The sequence below is a fragment of the Pipistrellus kuhlii genome, unplaced genomic scaffold, assembly GCF_014108245.1.
Source record: "Pipistrellus kuhlii isolate mPipKuh1 unplaced genomic scaffold, mPipKuh1.p scaffold_m20_p_81, whole genome shotgun sequence".
Classification (NCBI taxonomy): Eukaryota; Metazoa; Chordata; class Mammalia; order Chiroptera; family Vespertilionidae; genus Pipistrellus; species Pipistrellus kuhlii.
The window spans coordinates 783,454-801,243 of NW_023425586.1; the positions used below are offsets into that span (position 1 = coordinate 783,454).

The following is a 17,790-nucleotide window of genomic DNA, read 5'->3' on the forward strand; positions in this document are numbered from 1 at the left end:
GCGTGCCCTTAACCTGCAGCCCTGGCCTGAGCACTCTGCTGCCTCCACGTTCCAGGGCGAGCGAGCGGGGTGCACGGAGCCTGCCTAGACAATGAACTCTCTTCAGGCAAAAGCAGATGTTCTTGTCTCCCGACAGCATGACAGCTAAGAACGTAGATGGGCACTAAGAGCTTAATCATGGCTTGTTAAAGCCACTGGATTTAACATATGCTGATAGCATATTGATTTAATATATGCTGATGGCATGTTCTGGCAACTCCACCTTTTTTTTTTTAACCAGGCAGCTGTAGACTCTGTACGCACTCCATTCAGCTGCTTCATTTCCCAGGCGGCTGTCACCAATGGCTCATCACACGCGTGCGCGCCGAGACCCACCGCCACAGCCAGAGCCCGTCCCCACACCTCCCACAGCTGTACACTCATTCCCTTCGCCCCACAGTGCTGGGATGTGGGTCCAGCACCCCTCCCCCTCCACAGATTGGGAAATGGAGGCAAAGGCAAATGAGCAACATGCCCAAAGCCACACACATGTGAAGTGACAAGCCTGGGAGTCAAACCCAGGTCACCTGCTCCAAAGCACGCGTCTGGACCTGCCCGCTGCCGTGTCGTCTGTCTCCTGAAGGCCTGTGTGCCCTGGCCCCTCCGCACTGCCTCCTGCTCAGGGCGGTGCTGATACTACGGGATGCAAGGTCACTGCGTTGGGGAAAAATTCCCCGAGACTCTGAAGCACTCCACCTGGGGTTTGGCTCAGGGGTGAGATCACGAGAACCTGGTTTCTAAGGCCACCCCCAGAGCTCCCAGAAGCTGCCCCGCCACCGCCGGCTGCTGAGCGTCCTTCAGAGCGCACAGCCTTCCTGGGGCCGGCAGCAGGCCTGCCTGTGCGAACGGGGCAGAGGGACAGTCTGAATCCCAGCACCAGTTCTAACAGCTCCATCCAGCTTCACCACCAACATGCCCTACGCAGGGCGAGTGCCCCTGACAATGCCAGGAAGCCGCCACTGCCCACAGGCGGGACACGCCCCTGGCTGTCGCTGCCCCTGTCACTCTTGTGGACATGCTCCATCACGATGCTGCTGCTGCTGCCTTCTAAGAAATGTTCCCTCAGACAGTGTGTCCCTCTGGCTACTGAAATTGGAGCTCCGGCCGATACCCACCAGGAAGGTGCGACCAGCCAGGGGGCAGGGGCAGAGGGCACTGGCACCCCCTGTGCTATTTCCTTTACTCTGATCCCACGGAAGCAGCCACCCGCCTGGAGGGCAGGACTCAGACGGCCACTTTCCTTGGGGCCTCACAGGGCCTATCACACAGGAGGTGATGAACACACACATACTTTTAATAAAATGGAGTGTTCAGTTAGAAGTTAATATTGGGCTTTCCCCCAGTGCAGAGGAAAGAGAAGTGAGGATAGAAGTCTCAGCTCCTGGCCCATCTTTTCTAAACTTGGCCACCTGTGATCACTTGTCTGTTAGTCTATGATATCAGGTGGTGTTTGATGTCAGACAAAATCATACTCTTGATTATTCCAAGTTTATACCACTCCTTTGCGCTCATCCCCAGTGAGGCCAGCCACCAGGAAAGCACCGTGTGGGAGTTGTGTCTGCGTTCTCACTCCATCCTGGCTGCCTCCCTCACAGGCCAGCACCACTCTCTTCACAGAGGAAAAGCCTAAGGCTCCTATCAGCCAAGCAACTTGCCCAAGTCACTCAGCTAGTAAGGGCACAGCTGGGATAAGAACCTAGATCTTTTTTAAAAAAATATACACACTTTTAAAATATATTTTTATTGATTTCAGAAAGGCAGGGAGAGGGAGAGAGAGCGAAACATCCATCAATGATGAGAGAGAATCATTGATCAGCTGCCTCCTCCTGCACATCCCCCTACTGGGGATTGAACCCACAACCCAGGCATGTGCCCTTGACCAGGATCAAACCAGGACCCTTCGGTCCACAGGCTGACACTCTATCCACTGAGCCAAAGCAGCTAGGGCAGAACCTAGATCTTTTCAACAACAAAGCCAGTGCTCTTTCCATGAAACCCATGGCTACTGGGAAAGTCACAGGGGTTTTACCATGAGAATAAAATGGATAAAAAAGGACTTTCCTTTAACCAGGAGGAAGGAAGAGTGGGGCCAGGAAGAATGACTACCCAAACCACAAAATAATCTGATCAGGAAGGGAGTTCCTCACGGGCTCAGAGGGACAGGAAGTGCTCCCACCAGCTCTGGGCAGTGTGTTAGCCGCTGGCCGTCTGCCTGCACTGCTGCACTGGCTGCACATCACATCTCCGCCATCTGCTTTTCCACACACACTGCCCTTGAGGCGAAGCCCAGTGAGTTGTGCTTCACTCCGAGTCACACAGGGGTGAGCAGGAAAAGGAAAATCGGAGAATGGACAAACTGACAAGACTTCTAAAGCACCTCTAAGCGGTTATGTACCTGACTTTTCTAGCAAGGCGGCTTCCCTGACAGCTTAGTCACCCTGCTGCCATCCGGATCTGACCACCAATCTGGCTGGTTTGGGGGTATGCTCACCTCCCGCTCCCCCCCACCAACCCTCACACAGTCATGGCAGGCAGCAGGCATCAGCCTGATCTTGTGTCCTGGGGAAAAGCCTGACATTACCTCCCAGAAGCTGTCGCTGGACACTTCTACTCCAACGGAATCATCGTAAGTGACAGACATCTCTCTGAAGGGCGGGGGAGCAGCCGGTCAGCTGCGGACACTCCAAACCACAGGCAAGCCTACAAGAGAAACATATCATTGTGATTTTTAATTCCCAACGTAAAAGCGAGGCCCCCATTGACAATGTCCATTCCCATCACTGCCTGTGTGCAAAACAGTCAAAACGTTTCCTTTAGTTGGGAGAAGGTCAATAAACTCTAAACATGACACATGCACGGATGTTATATGCATGCACATGTGTATTTCACATTAACAAGTAAACCTCCTCACCATCCACTGAAGAGCTAGAAGACTTTCAGAACAGTGTGTGTTCTGAGATCAGCAGATTGATGCCTTCATTCAACGCTCCTGCTCGTCCCTGGAGGACGAGACACAGAGCACGTGCGGAGCCGGCAAATGAAGGCAGAGCCCTGAGCCCTGGGCTCCCTGCCCGGCCTGTCCGAGCCGTCCAGCGGGAGAGGATTGGGGGGAATGTGGGTGGGAAAAATCCCACCTTCGACAGAGTCTCCACCCTCCACAGGGTTCCAGCACATTCTGACTGTGCCGGGCACTGTCCTCCCCCACCCATGGCTGACTCATCTCAGCCACAGAAACGCCTAATTCAGACCAATTTATTCGGACACCATTTGTGTGAGGGTCAGCTACACAGAGTAGAGACGAGCACGCGAAAGTGACCGTTTCTGAGCGCAGGCGCAGTGTTCTCAACCCAACAAGGGTCCAGGGGCAGTTGCTGCCCTGCCGGAGGAGGAAGCTGAAGCATGTTCGGAAGCACAGATCACGAAGGTGGCATGACCTGTCCACAGGGATGGGACTCCACCCTCCTTCCCAGCAGCCTGTGTTCAGATCACACAGCCAGACCAAACCTCTCCTGACCACAGAGCCAGGAGTCAAAGCCTCAGCTTAGTGCCAGCAGGGCGCAGAGGGGCGGGCAGGCAGAATGACCTTCACCGCTACACCTGCAGTGCCAGGCGTGGTTTGTTCTAGGTCCTTTCCTCCTGTTATCACATCTAATCCTTACGATTCCCTGTGAGACCGTCTAGAGTAGGGGTGTCGAACTCAATCAGAGAAGGGGCTAAAATCTAAAATCCAGCCTAAATCGCGGGCCGAATGGTTTACTGAACAGTCATAAACTGTCATTGTGATGGAAACGCAGCGGAGTGCAGTGATGACAGCGAGGTGCGGGCCACATTGCAAGGCCTGGCGGGATGGATTTGGCCCGCGGGCCTTGTGTTTGACACATGTGGTCTAGAGCCATAGTAAGGAAGACAGGCTCTGGAGCCAGGCTTCCTGGGCTCCAATCCTCAATCCACTACTCACTGTCTGGGCAATAGACGGCAAGTGACCTGACCTCTCTGTGCCCCAAGGGCTTCTCTGTAAAAGACAGCAGCAAGGAAATCAACTGCTGAGAGGGTCAAATGAGGCAATACATACAGGAGCTTACAACAATACATGGCTCGCAGTAAGAGCTGTTACATTATTTGCGATGTCCACAGTAAGAGCTATTATTATTCACTATGGGCCATGCATTGTTCTAAGAGGTCCAGTGCAGGAATTGGACTAGAGGCCCCGTGGGAGAATTCATGCGCGGTGGGGTCCAGCAGGTGGGGAGAAGGGGATGTGGGAGGTTGGCCGGCAGGCCCTGCCCCCTTGGTCAAACTCCTGGTCAGCATATTAGCCTTTTATTCTATAGAATAGTAACCACTGTTAGTACTACTAGCATTACTTTGGTCTACACTTTATAGCTAAGAAAACTGATGCTTGAAGAAGTAACTTGCCCAAGGTTCGCCCAAGTAATGAGTGGCAGAGACCAGCATTTGACACCAGCTCTGCCTGTCTGCTAAGGTACCGTCATGTCTCCAATGTAATTAAGATCCATAACCTCAGATCTATTGCTAGTTACGAGGATTAATCTGGTGGAGCTTCCCAAGGTAAACACGCGCTGTGTGCCCAATGAACTCAAAGCAAAGACAGATATGGCACTCCACAGGCACAGCTCTAACGCACACAAGTATAACCAGGCGGTCGCATGGGTACCACCCACACCCTCCTGACAAAGCTGACTAACCCTCTGCCCCATCATCACAGGGGCGTGTGTCATTGGCCACAGGCCTAGCACGAAGCCTGACAGGCATCGGTGGGCCCTGGTACCGCCCTGGTGCACAGCAGCCCCTTTCCCACAGGACCCTGCGCAGGACACGGCCTGACCAGCCCCAAGTCACCCCCAGACCCGGGAACCCTGCTTGGCTGGAGGCTGCTCCCACAGGGAAGGGGCTGGCTCTCAGGGCTGTCTTAGTAACATCACCGCTCAAATACCCAAGGCCCCGGCCTGTCAGGGAATATCACTCAGCATTTTTCCATGCAGAGATGTGATCTGGCTTTTGTACCCACTGATAAGGTGGGGGAACCAAGGCCTCTGAGGGGAACAGAACTTTCAGGTCCGTCCCTTCCAAAGGAGATCTGGCCGGGTCAACTTCCTGGTCCTGCTTCCCTCGCTCTGCTAGGGTCTGAGCCAAACCCACCCCTCACCAAGCTGTGCCAGGCTGTGAACCTAGCTGGCTGTACTGCCAAATGGTACTGAGTGTTCCTGAGATGTGCTTATCAAAGCCAGCCCATAAACGTGCATTTAATAATTAACTGGTCCTGCTCGGCGGGAGGTGAAGTTCCTGGGAAGACAGTGGTATCCGGATTCCACCCTGCGGCCGTCGCCAGCCGTCCGGAGAGCCTGTCCCTGAGGCACGGCCATCACCGGCTCCCTCCCTCCGGCTGTGAGTGGCTCGGGGACGATAAGGGCAGGTGAGTCAGTGCTGCTCTTTCCGAGGGCAGTGTATTTCACTGTCCACTGCCCAGTAGGTGACTGGTTGTTCTTCCCAGAGAAACTGAAACCCGGTGCTCAGACAGATGCTGAGTGAGCGCCACAAACGCTAATGCCACACACAGGGAATGAGACTCCTGCCCAGGCCCGGCCCCTGCAGACCTAAGTTCAGTTGCCCGAGGGACAGGGACAAGGTGCTTCCGTCTGAACCTGTCTGCCCATCAGAGGCTGCAGAAGCAGCAAGCTTCACAGCGACACAACCAAAGTACAATGATGCACCAACCACCACCTCTCGCCTCCCACTCCTGAAAGCAACCGGCGTGCTCCACACGATCCCGCGGCCAGCAGGCCCCCTCCCGGCTGCTGGATGCACATCCCGAGGCTGGAGCCGGTCCGGCTCTGGAAACGCTGGTGAGTCAGAGCCGCTCCTCAATGACTCACTGGGTCTCGGAGGTTGCCGGAGGTTGCCGGGGTGCCCTTGGCCCGGGCTGGGAGCCGCAGCACCTCCTTCCTCCCCTCTGAGCCTGATAACAGGCACCCGGGCAACAAAGGTACCGATTACATAAGCACCTCTAGCTCCTCGGAATGCCCTTAATTTGTTCCCAAAAGAAAAACAACAGCACAGGCTGGGGTCAAAGGCTATCGCTGTGAGGCAAGGACATTGTGGGCGAGGGCGCCCGTGGCTCGCTCCCGTCAGCCTCCGGGGAAGGCCTGTCACCGCAGAGGCAGCCGGCGGGAAGGCGTCCTGGAAGCGGCCCCCACACAGCCACACAGGCTCGCCTGCTCCAGGTCTTCCCCAGGGAGCCCAGCAGGAGGCAGGCCCGGGCCCTCAGGCCTGCACCAGCCCCAGCTCAGGCAGGTCTTTCCCTCCTCTCCCCCTCCGGGCACTCCCAGGCCCCTTCTCTGTCTCTGCTCTCTCTCCTGAGCACACGCTTCCTTCCAACAAGCTGCTGTCCACTTAGCGGTGCTGCCCACTGACTGCCTCGCACGGCACACAGCTCTGGGCGGGCAGGGCTTTGTCATGTTCGCTGCTCTAGTCCATGTGTGACATGTGGCAATCACCTGAGAAAGACCTGGAAGCATTCAGGATGGGAGAAGCTGAACTGAAAAGTCTGGGTCACTTTTATTTATACAGACTGGTTCCACAGATAGAAAGTAACGGGAGCATTAATGTGAAGATGTTTTAACTCTGGTGATGAGGATTCTTTTATAAATACTACTGCACACGCTGAACTAGAGCACAAAGGGGTTCAGCAGCCATAGTGTGGCTCAGGCCAGCTGTGGCCCAGGTCCTGGGCCCGCTCTGCCTCCAGCCTCGGCCTGGAGCCGCCTCCCCAGCTGGGTGCTCAGGGAGTGAGGCCGAGGTGATAGCGGAACAGGACACTTTTCCTACTGGCCCGCGTACCTGGCACAGCTATTCTGTTCCAGTGACTTCATCTGGAAAAGCGAGCTCCTCAGAGGAAGCGATCGCAATCAGCAAATCCAGTGACGTGTGTCTGGAAAATTGTGCGCTGTGTTGACTTCAACAACGGCAAACAGGTTGTTCTCTGCAAAGTGCTTGGTTGTTTGTTTTGTTTTGTTTTTCCTGATGAGTGAGTCTTCATTGTTTTACTTTCAATTAGTTTACAATAAATATTATTTAGTATTAGTTTCAGGCGCTCAGTGCTGTTTTTAAGTCCTTACCTGAGGATGTGCTCATTCGTTTTAGAGAGAGGGGAAAGGAGGGAAGGAGGGAGGGAGGGAGGACACCGACCAGCTGCCCCCCATACATGCCCCAATTGTGGATCAAACTGGCAACCTACTTTTTTTTCATCTGTGGAATCACTCTGTATATGTCTTAACCAGGAATCGAACCCACAACCTTTTGGTGCACAGGATTCGGTGCTGGTTTTAAAGGCTGCCTCCTGCCGAAACCGGTTTGGCTCAGTGGTAGAGCGTCAGCCTGCGGACTGAAAGGCCCCGGGTTCGATTCCGGTCAGGGGCATGTGCGTTGGTTGCGGGCACATCCCCGGTGTGGGGTGTGCAGGAGGCAGCTGGTCGATGTTTCTCTCTCATCGATGTTTCTAGCTCTCTATCTCTCTCCCTTCCTCTCTGTAAAAAATCAATAAAATATATTAAAAAATAAATAAATAAAGTCTGCCTCCTTAGGGAAGGTCCTCTAGCAGCATCCATCAGGATGGGCAGTGGGCACACTCAAGTGCTTCCAGAGACTGAAAACCAGTCAGCATCTCTGTGTAGAAAGAGCTTGGGGCTGCCATGGAAACCATCTCCTGAAACTACCAGTCTCAGTGATTCCAAGCACTCGGTGGAACAGAACCACCTGCTGCAAACTGGAGGAGGAGCTGGTGAGAGGAGACTTTAGGAACTCTGTTAGGACATAACCACATGGCTCAGGCTTTTGAACATGACAGAAAGAAAAGAGAAAAAGAGTGGGGAAAAGAATATCTGATTTTATTGATCAACTAGAGGCCCAGTGCACAAATTCATGCACAGGTGGGGGTCTGTCTGGCCCGGCCCAGACTGAGGTCCAATCAGGGTTGGTCTGGCCATGGGAGGGGCTGTGGGTCAGCCAGCCTTGCCCTCAACTGGTGTGGGGGGAGGGAGGACGAATGGAGCACCAGGCCAGCCAGGTGGAGGGGCCGCAGTGGTTGGCCGCCAGCCCTGCCCCTGATTGGAGTGGGGGGCCAATCAGGGGCAGAGCTGGCTGGAGTGGGGAGCCAATCAGGGGTAGAGCTGGCTGGGGGCCGATCAGGGTGGTGGGAGCTGACTGGGGATGGGGCCAGCCATGGGGAGGGGCTGTGGGTGTTGGGCAAATCGGCCCTGCCCCCAACTGATATGGGGGAGGGGGGCAATTGGGGGCAGACCTGCCAGGCGGAGGAGCCGCGGGAAGTTACCTGCTGGCCCCACCATCCCCTTCGGTCAGTATGTTGGCTGCAGTGGGCGTCATAGCGACCCGTAGTTCTGTTTGTTACAGCTGGCTTTATATAGATAGATGACAGACAGACAGACAGACAGACAGATAGATAGATAGATAGATAGATAGATAGATAGATAGAGATAGGTAGGTAGGTAGGTAGGTAGGTAGATAGTACAGAGCAACCCTCTTCCTCCAGCAGGAAAAACAACTGTGCTGGGGAAAGTTAAAGAAAAACAAATTCTTCTAAACCACATGTGTCAAACACAAGGCCCGCGGGCCAAATCCGTCCCGCCAGGCCTTGCAATGTGGCCCGCACCGCGCTGTCATCACTGCACTCCGCTGCGTTTCCATCACAATGACAGTTTATGACTGTTCAGTAAACCATTTGGCCTGCGATTTAGGCTGGATTTTAGATTTTGGCCCCTTCTCTGATTGAGTTCGACACCCCTATTCTAAACAGACCAGTCCAGAGAAGCTGCTCCTCAGTATCAAACGCGGCCCAGCAGCGGTTCTGAAGCAGGTGTGTGCCCACTCACGGTGACACCTCCATTCTCAGCTTCGCTCCTTCAACCCCTTTGGACAGTCCAAGTCCAAATGTCTCCACTTCTGGGTCACAAGGGCTGTCAAAACCACGAGGTTCTGTCCCACCAACCTGCGCTCTCACTCCTCTGCCAGGCCCAGTCTGTCCTTACAGCACACAGCCATGTGGGGGCTGCTTTGTCCAACCGCAGAAGCAGTGCCCCTGTCCCGTCTCCCTGCCGCTTCTGATGGCCGTAAAGCATCAGACTGGGCCAGGGCTCAGGGGTCAGGTCCTTCCCAGGCAGTCAGGCCACGGCTCACCCAGCGTCCCAGTTTCTGTCCTGCTACTTCGTGGGGGCTCTAGGCACATGCATTCTAAAGACAGCTGTGAGTCTCTAAGTTCAAAAAGCACGATTCTGAACTGGCATTCTCACTCTGCATTTGAGGGCAGGTTACACACCATGAGAAAGGATGGGAATATACCCTTGGAGGCGCGGGAGAAAAATGACCCCAAAAACACGTAGGCAGAAAACTGCTGCTGCCTTTGGGGTCCTGCTTGTTTCACATGACAAATCAGAACGTGCACATGCAGATTACACAGAACAAGAAGTGGGAGGAAAGGGGAAAGCAAGGAACAGGTTCCATGGAGGGAGACCGGGGCCTCACCTCAGCTCCCAAGTTCTCCCGTGGAAGGTCCAGAAATCAGGGGCTGCTTTGTTTGTTTTTAAGAAGCTTCAAGTGAATAAACATCTATAGTTTTTTTAAATACAAAGTTCCTTTAATGTGTAAGTGTTCAGAGTATTCGGACTCAATCCATTCAACCCTACCTGGCACTAGCTATCCACACCTGGACATCCCGGTGGACGAATGTCCTTTAAACTTCCTGGGATGGTGTGGTTGTCGAAACACAATTAATTCCCCCAAGAGACAAGAACGGTGATAGTCAATCAGTCTGGCTTAGGGAACCACTGGTATCCCTGCTGGGAATACAATTAGAAAACAAACACACGCTGAAACCGGTTTGGCTCAGTGGATAGAGCATCGGTCGCATGTACATTGGTTGCAGGCACATCCCCAGAAGGGGCTGTGCAGGAGGCAGCTGGTCGATGTTTCTCTCTCATCGACGTTTCTATCTCTCTCCCTCTCCCTTCCTCCCTGTGGAAAATCAATAAAATATATTTTAAAAAACACACACACACAAACAACAGACACTCACACACCACAAACAAACAAAGCCAGTAAAGCTACAGGGAACCAACTTTAATTTGTGATGACCCAGAGGTCAGTTTTACTCTTGTAAGGGGCTCTCAGGGCCACAATTTGGAGCTGGTCCCAGATTGGCCAGTAAGGAGCTCCGGGGCCTTGGCATCCTCCCAGCACCCTGCTATCTTTACTTGAAAACAGAGTGTGGGATCAAACAAACTCTTAGATTTCTGAGCTCAAAATGCTTTAAAAGAGCCTCCTACGGGCAAGCGGCTACGGGAGGACTGAGTGGGTTACAGCCAGGTCGTTCTAAGCGCTGTGCACTGGCAGTGACCTTCACGGTGCAAAGTGCCTTCCGACGTGAGCCTCACGGCCACCCTGCGAGCCTGACCTCACTCCCAGAGGCCCACTGAAGCAAGCCCCTGCGTCTGAGCACATCCACACCCCAGAAAGTACGTCCAGTGCTGGTGACACAGGATGTCACCTGGGGTACAAGTCCCACACATGCAAACCCAAGGCTTAAAGGGAAAGTCAGCAATTAGCATGCACATTTTGTAAAACGAGTAAAAAGAAGCATGACTGTCAGTAACCACGGCCTCAAGCATCTGATCCTGGGTCCCGGGGCTTCTCACTGAAGGATACTCCCTGCCCTCTCCCCCCCACCCCCCTTTTTTGTTAATCCTCACTCGAGGGTATTTTTTTCATTGATTTTTAGAGAGAGTGAAGGGAGGGGGAGTGACAGAGAGAGAGAAACATTGATGTGAAAGACACATCAATTGGTTGCCTCCCACACACGCCCCAACTGGCACAGGGAATTGAGCCTGCACCCAAGATCCGTGCCTTTGACCATAATCAAAGCCACGACCTTTTAGTAAAAGGGCCAACACTCTACCAACTGACAAAACCGCAAGGGCTGCTGGGAGGTCAGGCATGGGACAACACGGGTGCAGTGAGCTGTGACCTATGGGGTGAGAGCAGTGCACCTGCAAATGGCCGAGCCCTGCCTCCAAAGGTGGGCAGATTATCTCTGACCCCACAAACCAGGCGTCTTCAAACTACGGCCCACGGGCCACATGCGGCCCGCAGAGGAGTCTGATCCGGCCCGCCAGGTTTTTTGGGCAGTGAGCGCAGCCGAGGTGTTACAGTAGGAATTAGTAGTTCATATAGTCCGGCCCTCCAGCTCTCTGAGGGACCGTGATCTGGCCCCCACTTTAAAAAGTTTGAGGACCCCTGCCACAAACGATCCCTCCAAACTCTTCCTCAGGGGCAGTTTGTCCACCAGGGTGCTGAGCAAGCCTGTAGGACCCCAGGCTGACTTCTGAGGGATGAGGGGATCAGGCAGGGGAGAGGGGTGCAGGGCATCCCAGAAAGAACAGTCTTAGGGAAGAGTGGGGTCAGAGAGGGCGCAGGCCAGTGTCAGTGGGACCACACAGGATTCAGAGGGCTACACAGCAGGGCTGGGTGTCCACCCCAAAACAGGAAGTGAGGAAGAAAGGAGGAAGTGGTGCCCCATTTCTGCACAGAAACCCCCATGAGGTTTAAACTTGAAGAATTTCTCATAGCTAGTCATCTCCAGCTGCTGGCTAGGCTGAGATCTATGGTGCACACCATGATTAGGTATATTTTTAACTGCCAGGATCACGCAGAGATCATTCTGTTATTATTGTTATTAATAACCAGTTATTTATTTACACATACAATCCTCTCTTCCAAGAGCCCAGAAAACTTCCCAGAATCCCAAATCCCAGGGATGCAGGTGGTGTTAATAACTAACACTTCAAAGCTAAGATGTCAATAAGCTGCCTTAAAAAATCCGCACGTGAGGTAGAACAGAAAGCCCACCTCACTCCCGACCTCTGGTCCCCACAGGGCCACCTTTTTCAATACTTACATTGGGTCACTTTCTGCTCCGAGTCCTGCACTCAGAGCTACGCCTACCTCCTGCCCTTGGCGGCAAGTCCCACCATGACCGGCCCCCGCTGCCCTGACCTGTCCAGCCACGTGGTCCCCCACTGTTTCTGGAACACACTAACCTCGTTTCTGCCTCGGGATTTGCACATGCTGTCCCTCTCCCTGGAAAGTCTCCTCTGAGGTAAGCGCAGGGCCAGCTCCCTGCCGGCGTCCGGCCCACGGCCAAGCGGTCTTCAGAGAAGCCTCTGACCAGCCTCTGGCATCCAGCTCCCCCCCGCCTCCCCACCCCCCCTCTACCTGCCACTGTCGACTCTCTCTGCATATTCCTTTGACACATACGTGGCTGCCTGCACTTCTTTTTACCCAAGTAGTTTGCTCCCCCCTCTAAAAGGAAACTCCACTGGGGGATCTCACCCACAACAGGCCCTCTTTAACTTGTAGCAAGTGACAGTACACGCTGAGAGCTTTACAAAAGCAATGATGGCGAAGAAATGCAATCTCACAGGAAGGTTTTGTCAGCAACTGCACTTCGGAAGCCGCACCCTGACATCTCCTGGATCACCCAGGGAGAAAACAGACTGCTCCGATGAGAGCAAAGATAATTTTTCAGTGATTCTTAAAAAGGCAGGTCTACAGTGATCAGCTTCGCCGTCATTGGCCGAAGACATTCCCCCTGGAGCCTCCAGAGCACCCAGAACCACGCTTTACTTTGTGTTTGTTGGTCAAAGGGGGTCCTGTCAGTAGAAGCAACTGTCAGTAGTCAGAAGGTCCGGTCCGTTACACCATACTGAAATCTCCAAGTATTAGCAATGCTCTGTCACGGCTCAGTCAGCACTTATATTTATAGTGGAATGTGGAAACCTTTGGCCAAGACGAGTCCCCTGTGGTAGCCCCAAGCACACACCCAGACTCTAGTCTGATATTACATTTATGTGTCAGAGGAGAACCCAGTTTCCCCTGAAAAATGGAGAGGTCGCGTAAGCCACTGGAAACGAGTCCATATTGCTCTGGGACTTCCTTTAAGTCCTGGACATTCCGAGCCTGAAAGGCACACACATTCCCCACAGCAGCAAAAGGCAGAGGAACAGCTCCCCGAAGGCCCGGATGCCAGGAGGGAGCACAGGCAGCTCCCCCTGCCGCCAGGACTGACTGCTCTGCTTTTCACTGATTCCTGAAACAGGAGACCGTCCCCAAGTGGAAGTCTCGGTCAAGTCCAGAAATAAAGGAATAAATAAATGAGTGAGAACAAAAACATGCGCACACTTGAGACAACCAAGAACCCAGGGTCTGTGGATGTCTGGACCAAACCAACCAATGCCAGCATTCCAAACGGGCAGCCTGCCACCCCTGCCTTCAACTGTGGCATCTGAAGGAGACTCAGCTCCACACAGGGGACACGAGTCTTCTCTAAGACCCCGAGGAGAGCCCCAAATAGCCCACCCCCCCCCTCACTGCACCTGTCTGCACAGAGCCCAACACTCCCTTCCCAGCATCTGTAGTGGGAAAAGCAACTTTGGAGAAAATGCACTTTGGAGAAGATGCTACTGCAGCTGGACAAACATTCTTGGATATCATGAATACGATACACTGAATCGAAGGAATTGTGAAGTTGATGCCGGAGTGTGTGAAAGTATGAATAAGCAGATTAGGGGAAATATTATGGAGCCATGGTAACAGAAACTGTGGAAGAAACTCCAGTGGCACAGAACTGTTTAAAAATAAACCGGATACTAAAATACCAGCAAAAAGCTACAATGACTCACCCTGTTCTCCTCAAAGACTTATGAGAACAGCAAGTTCTTTGACAGCCTTCCAGGCTTCTTCCCTATCGGAGAAACGTGAGACAAAGAAAGTAGAAGGAAGGAAAAGACGCTTTGAAATTTCTCTCTAATTTTGCCAGCAACCTAATATGAATAAGACCTTGTATGCTTTAGAGTTTGGTGGAAGTATGGAAACATACACTCATGCAACAAGAATTGTTTTGAGACTTTTCATAAAAGCCAAACTGATTCAAAAAGTGTAACGCTGAAACCGGTTTGGCTCAGTGGATAGAGCATTGGCTTGGGGACTGAAAAGTCCCAGGTTTGATTCCAGTCAAGGGCATGTGCCTTGGTTGCGGGCACATCCCCAGTAGGGGATGTGCAAGAGGCAGCTGATCCATGATTCTCTCTCATCAATGTTTCTAACTCTCTGTCCCTCTCTCTTCCTCTCTGTAAAAAAAAAAAAAATCAATAAATTACATACACACACACATATATATATGAAGTGTAAGTGAGGCCCCAGAGTGCCCTGCACTGACTGCATTCTCAGTGTGGGACAGGCGGGAAAGAACCACAGCATCATTTCCATCATTAACATACAACCTTTTCCGGCATTTTGTAGGTATGTGACCATCTTTCCCCTTTGTTCACTCAAGTACGCCCCACCATCCTCCCTGGAACCTTGTTTCTACTGCACGTCCTCTAACTACACCAACTGGCCAGATGATGATGATCTCTGAACACATAATAATCTGGCCAGTCAGTGTCTATCCTATATAATAAAAGGCTAATATGCAAATTGTCCCCTCAACCAGGAGTTCGACCAGCAGGCAGGCTGGAACTCACCCATGCATGAATTCATGCACTGGGCCTCTAATACATACACACACACACACACACACACACACACACTGTGAAGCCAGATTATTATACGTTCAGAGATCATAATCTGGCCAGTCAGTGTATATCCTATATAATAAAAGGCTAATATGCAAATTGTCCCCTCAACCAGGAGTTTGACCAGCAGGCAGGTCGGACCATGCCTCTAACACACACACACACACACACACACACACACACACACACACACTGGTCAGATTATTATGCATTCAGAGATAATAACCTGGCCACTCAGTGTATACTTACAGAAGACCCTTAACTCACAGGTTTCAGCCCTGGGACTCCCCTCTGGCTGCCCTGCGTGCCTAGCCAGCCTCAGCCTCCTACCAGGACCTGAACAACCACACATGCTGTGTGCTACTACCAGAGACTGCCCTTCCTTGTCAACTCCTACCCATCCTGCAAGGCCCATCCTGCAAGGCCCAGTTTAAGTTCACCTCCTCTGAGGAGCCTCCCCTACCCCCCACCATGCTAGTGACCTTCTGCCCCCTGTCTCCTTTGAGTTCCTCTATGGTGCCGTATTAGAGGAACTCTATTAACCCAGTGAAGCTGTTAGCTCCTGGAAACCCTGGTGCCCATCACAGTACCTGCAGCTGCTCGGTGTCAGCTGCTGAAGGAAGAAATGGAGCCAGGGAATGAGTTTCTCAGGAAACCTCCAAGTCCCAGGCATCCTCATCAGATGAGGAGGTGCCTCCTCCGTTCCCCTGCCTTGCCCTGCTCACTGCATCTCCTCTCCTCTCCCCACGAAGTAATCATCCTCCTGGGCAGAAGGCACACTTCCTCACGCCCGGGGACTGGTTTGGACATACTCATCCTCACCTCCAGTCTGTCTGGAGTCAGAGCATCAGGAAAGCTTGTTTGCGAAATGCTTTGCTGGCAGTCGGACAGTTTCGATAAAGTGATGGTACTTAAGCAACCCCTTAACATTTACTCTGAGGCTTAACTTTTTAATCTTTTGCAACATAAATTATTCAAATCCCATAATCACTGAGATTTCAGTTTGAGAATCACTCAGTACACAGTGGTGCTGGGCAGGGAAAGCGCTGCCCACGCAGACAAAGGTCAGCCCGGGGAGGGACTCGGGCAGGAAAACTCATTACTTGGCCATCACCGGCTCCCTCCCTCTCAGCAGCATCTTCCAAAAGCACAAGGCCAGGCCGCATAGCTCAGTGGTTGGGGACTGACTTATGCACCAGGAGGTCAGGGTTCGATTCCCGGTCAGGGCACATGCCCGGGTTGTGGGCTCCACTCCAGTGTAGGGCATGCAGGAGACAATGATTCCCTCATCAATAATGTTTCTCTCTCTTTCTCTCCTCTCTCTCCTCTCCCCTCCCCTCCCCTCCCCTCCCCTCCTCCCTCCCTCTCTCTCTCTCTCTCTCCCTCCCCCCCCTTCCTTCCTCTTTGAAATCAATAAAATAAAAAAAAGTTTAAAGACACAAGATGTGGAAGCTTACTGCAGACACCCCTACCACGTGGAGGAGGAGATTCCCATGTACCTGGGAGGGGCCACACGGTGTTCCGAGAGTGCTGGCCAGGAACGGAACCCGATGGGACTGACTCAGCACTTGGGTCTTACAAGCCATGTGCCAGGCAGACCCCATTACCGCTCCGTCCTCCTGGTTCCCCACTCAGGAAACGGGAAAGCGAAGCCCACCGGCCCATGCTGGGCAGTAACTGTGGCGGTGGCGGCGGAGAAAGGATGAGACCCACAGTCCCCAGGTCTCAGGCCGGAGCAGCCTCCGCTCATGTCCCTCACATGTCTCACATAGAAACTGACAGTCCACGTCTGTGACTGATTTTCACAGCGATACGTTTAGACCTCTGGCTGGCAAGCACCTGGGAATGTGGGCACTTGGGCTGGAGGTTTCCCCGAGCTAAATATTGACTTGATGCTCCACAGGTTTAAAAATAGGAGTTACTGTAAAAGGGACAGAAATGACACACTTTCCAACTGATGTTACTGTGAGAATGCTAACAATGCAAGAAAATGTACAGGAAGAGTTCCAAGCTTTGAAAGAAAACCTGAGAGAGGCCTCGCCAACCCAGAAACTCTAGTTATTCCCTGTCCCCAAAACCTTCAGAGGGGGCAGCCCGCAGTGGGAATGGAGCATGCTCCGCAGGGCAGTAACTTTACGAGACATATGACCACATATGTTTCCAAGGTTGGGGTGGGACGACGGAGCCAGGAGACTTGAGTCTAGAGCTGCCTCTGCACAGCCACTTCCTCACCCCGTGGTCAGCCCCTCTAGTCACTCACTCACTCGCTCAGGCACGCACCGGAGCGCCTCCATGGTGCAGGTGTGGAAGACACAGCGAACAGATACAGTGCCGGCCTCCCGTAGCTGAGTGCGGGCACGCTCTCCCTAGCACCAGGCACAACGACCAGCTTTCTCCAGCTGGACTCTCTCCTGGCCAATCTGAAGACCAGCGTGGACTGCAGCCTGCTGCAGGGAAGGTGGTGATGGCGACACTCGAATAAGACGGTGCTGTGACCAGCCTAACAAATGTCACCTGTTATAATTATTACATAGTCAGCCATTAAAGAATGGGAATTGAAACAAAATGGAAAGAAATAGCACTGGCATTAAAAACTCCACTTCCTTCTTTACTCAGTAATTAGGACAGCATTTATTCCAAAAGTAGATCTGTGTGTTCTAGCAATGAGAGGACAGACATGCGCTGCAGAGTAAGTTATCGGACTGCGCGCGGCTCAAGAGCAAGCTCACATCCTCTTCATCTCAGCCTCGGAGCTCGCACAGGCGGCTGGCTGAGTGGCGTCGGGTACCGGGGCTGTCACACCTACACCAAGGCCAGCATGCACAGGAGTGCCCCCTCCTCTTTAATACCCACTCCCCTGTGCACAGGTCACCAGTCTCCGAGGTCAGGAGGTAGGAAGTAGTGCCCTGCACTGCGGACAGGGAGACCAGCATGGCCTGGAGATGGGCACCTGCCGACTCTCGGACTCCCCAATTCCACCCTCTACTGCCCACGCCTCCTCCAACTCCCCGTTCATCCTTTGAAGTATTAACTTTTATAAAGTCCAGCTTATCCACTGATCGATCGATTGATTGATTTTGTTAATCCTCAT

General features: G+C 52.9%; 1 protein-coding gene across 6 annotated transcripts in view; it reads right to left on the reverse strand.

Annotated features, from left to right (window-relative positions):
• PACSIN2 (protein kinase C and casein kinase substrate in neurons 2) overlaps nucleotides 1–17,790 on the reverse strand; it is a 100,004-nt gene that overhangs the window by 18,198 nt on the left and 64,016 nt on the right. For all 6 annotated transcript variants that reach the window (XM_036425453.2, XM_045577079.1, XM_045577081.1 and 3 more), the window contains one exon: nucleotides 2,621–2,739. In XM_036425453.2, the coding sequence (XP_036281346.1) occupies nucleotides 2,621–2,680 (60 nt within the window). In that variant the 5' untranslated portion in view covers nucleotides 2,681–2,739. The remainder of the gene's footprint in view (nucleotides 1–2,620; nucleotides 2,740–17,790) is intronic.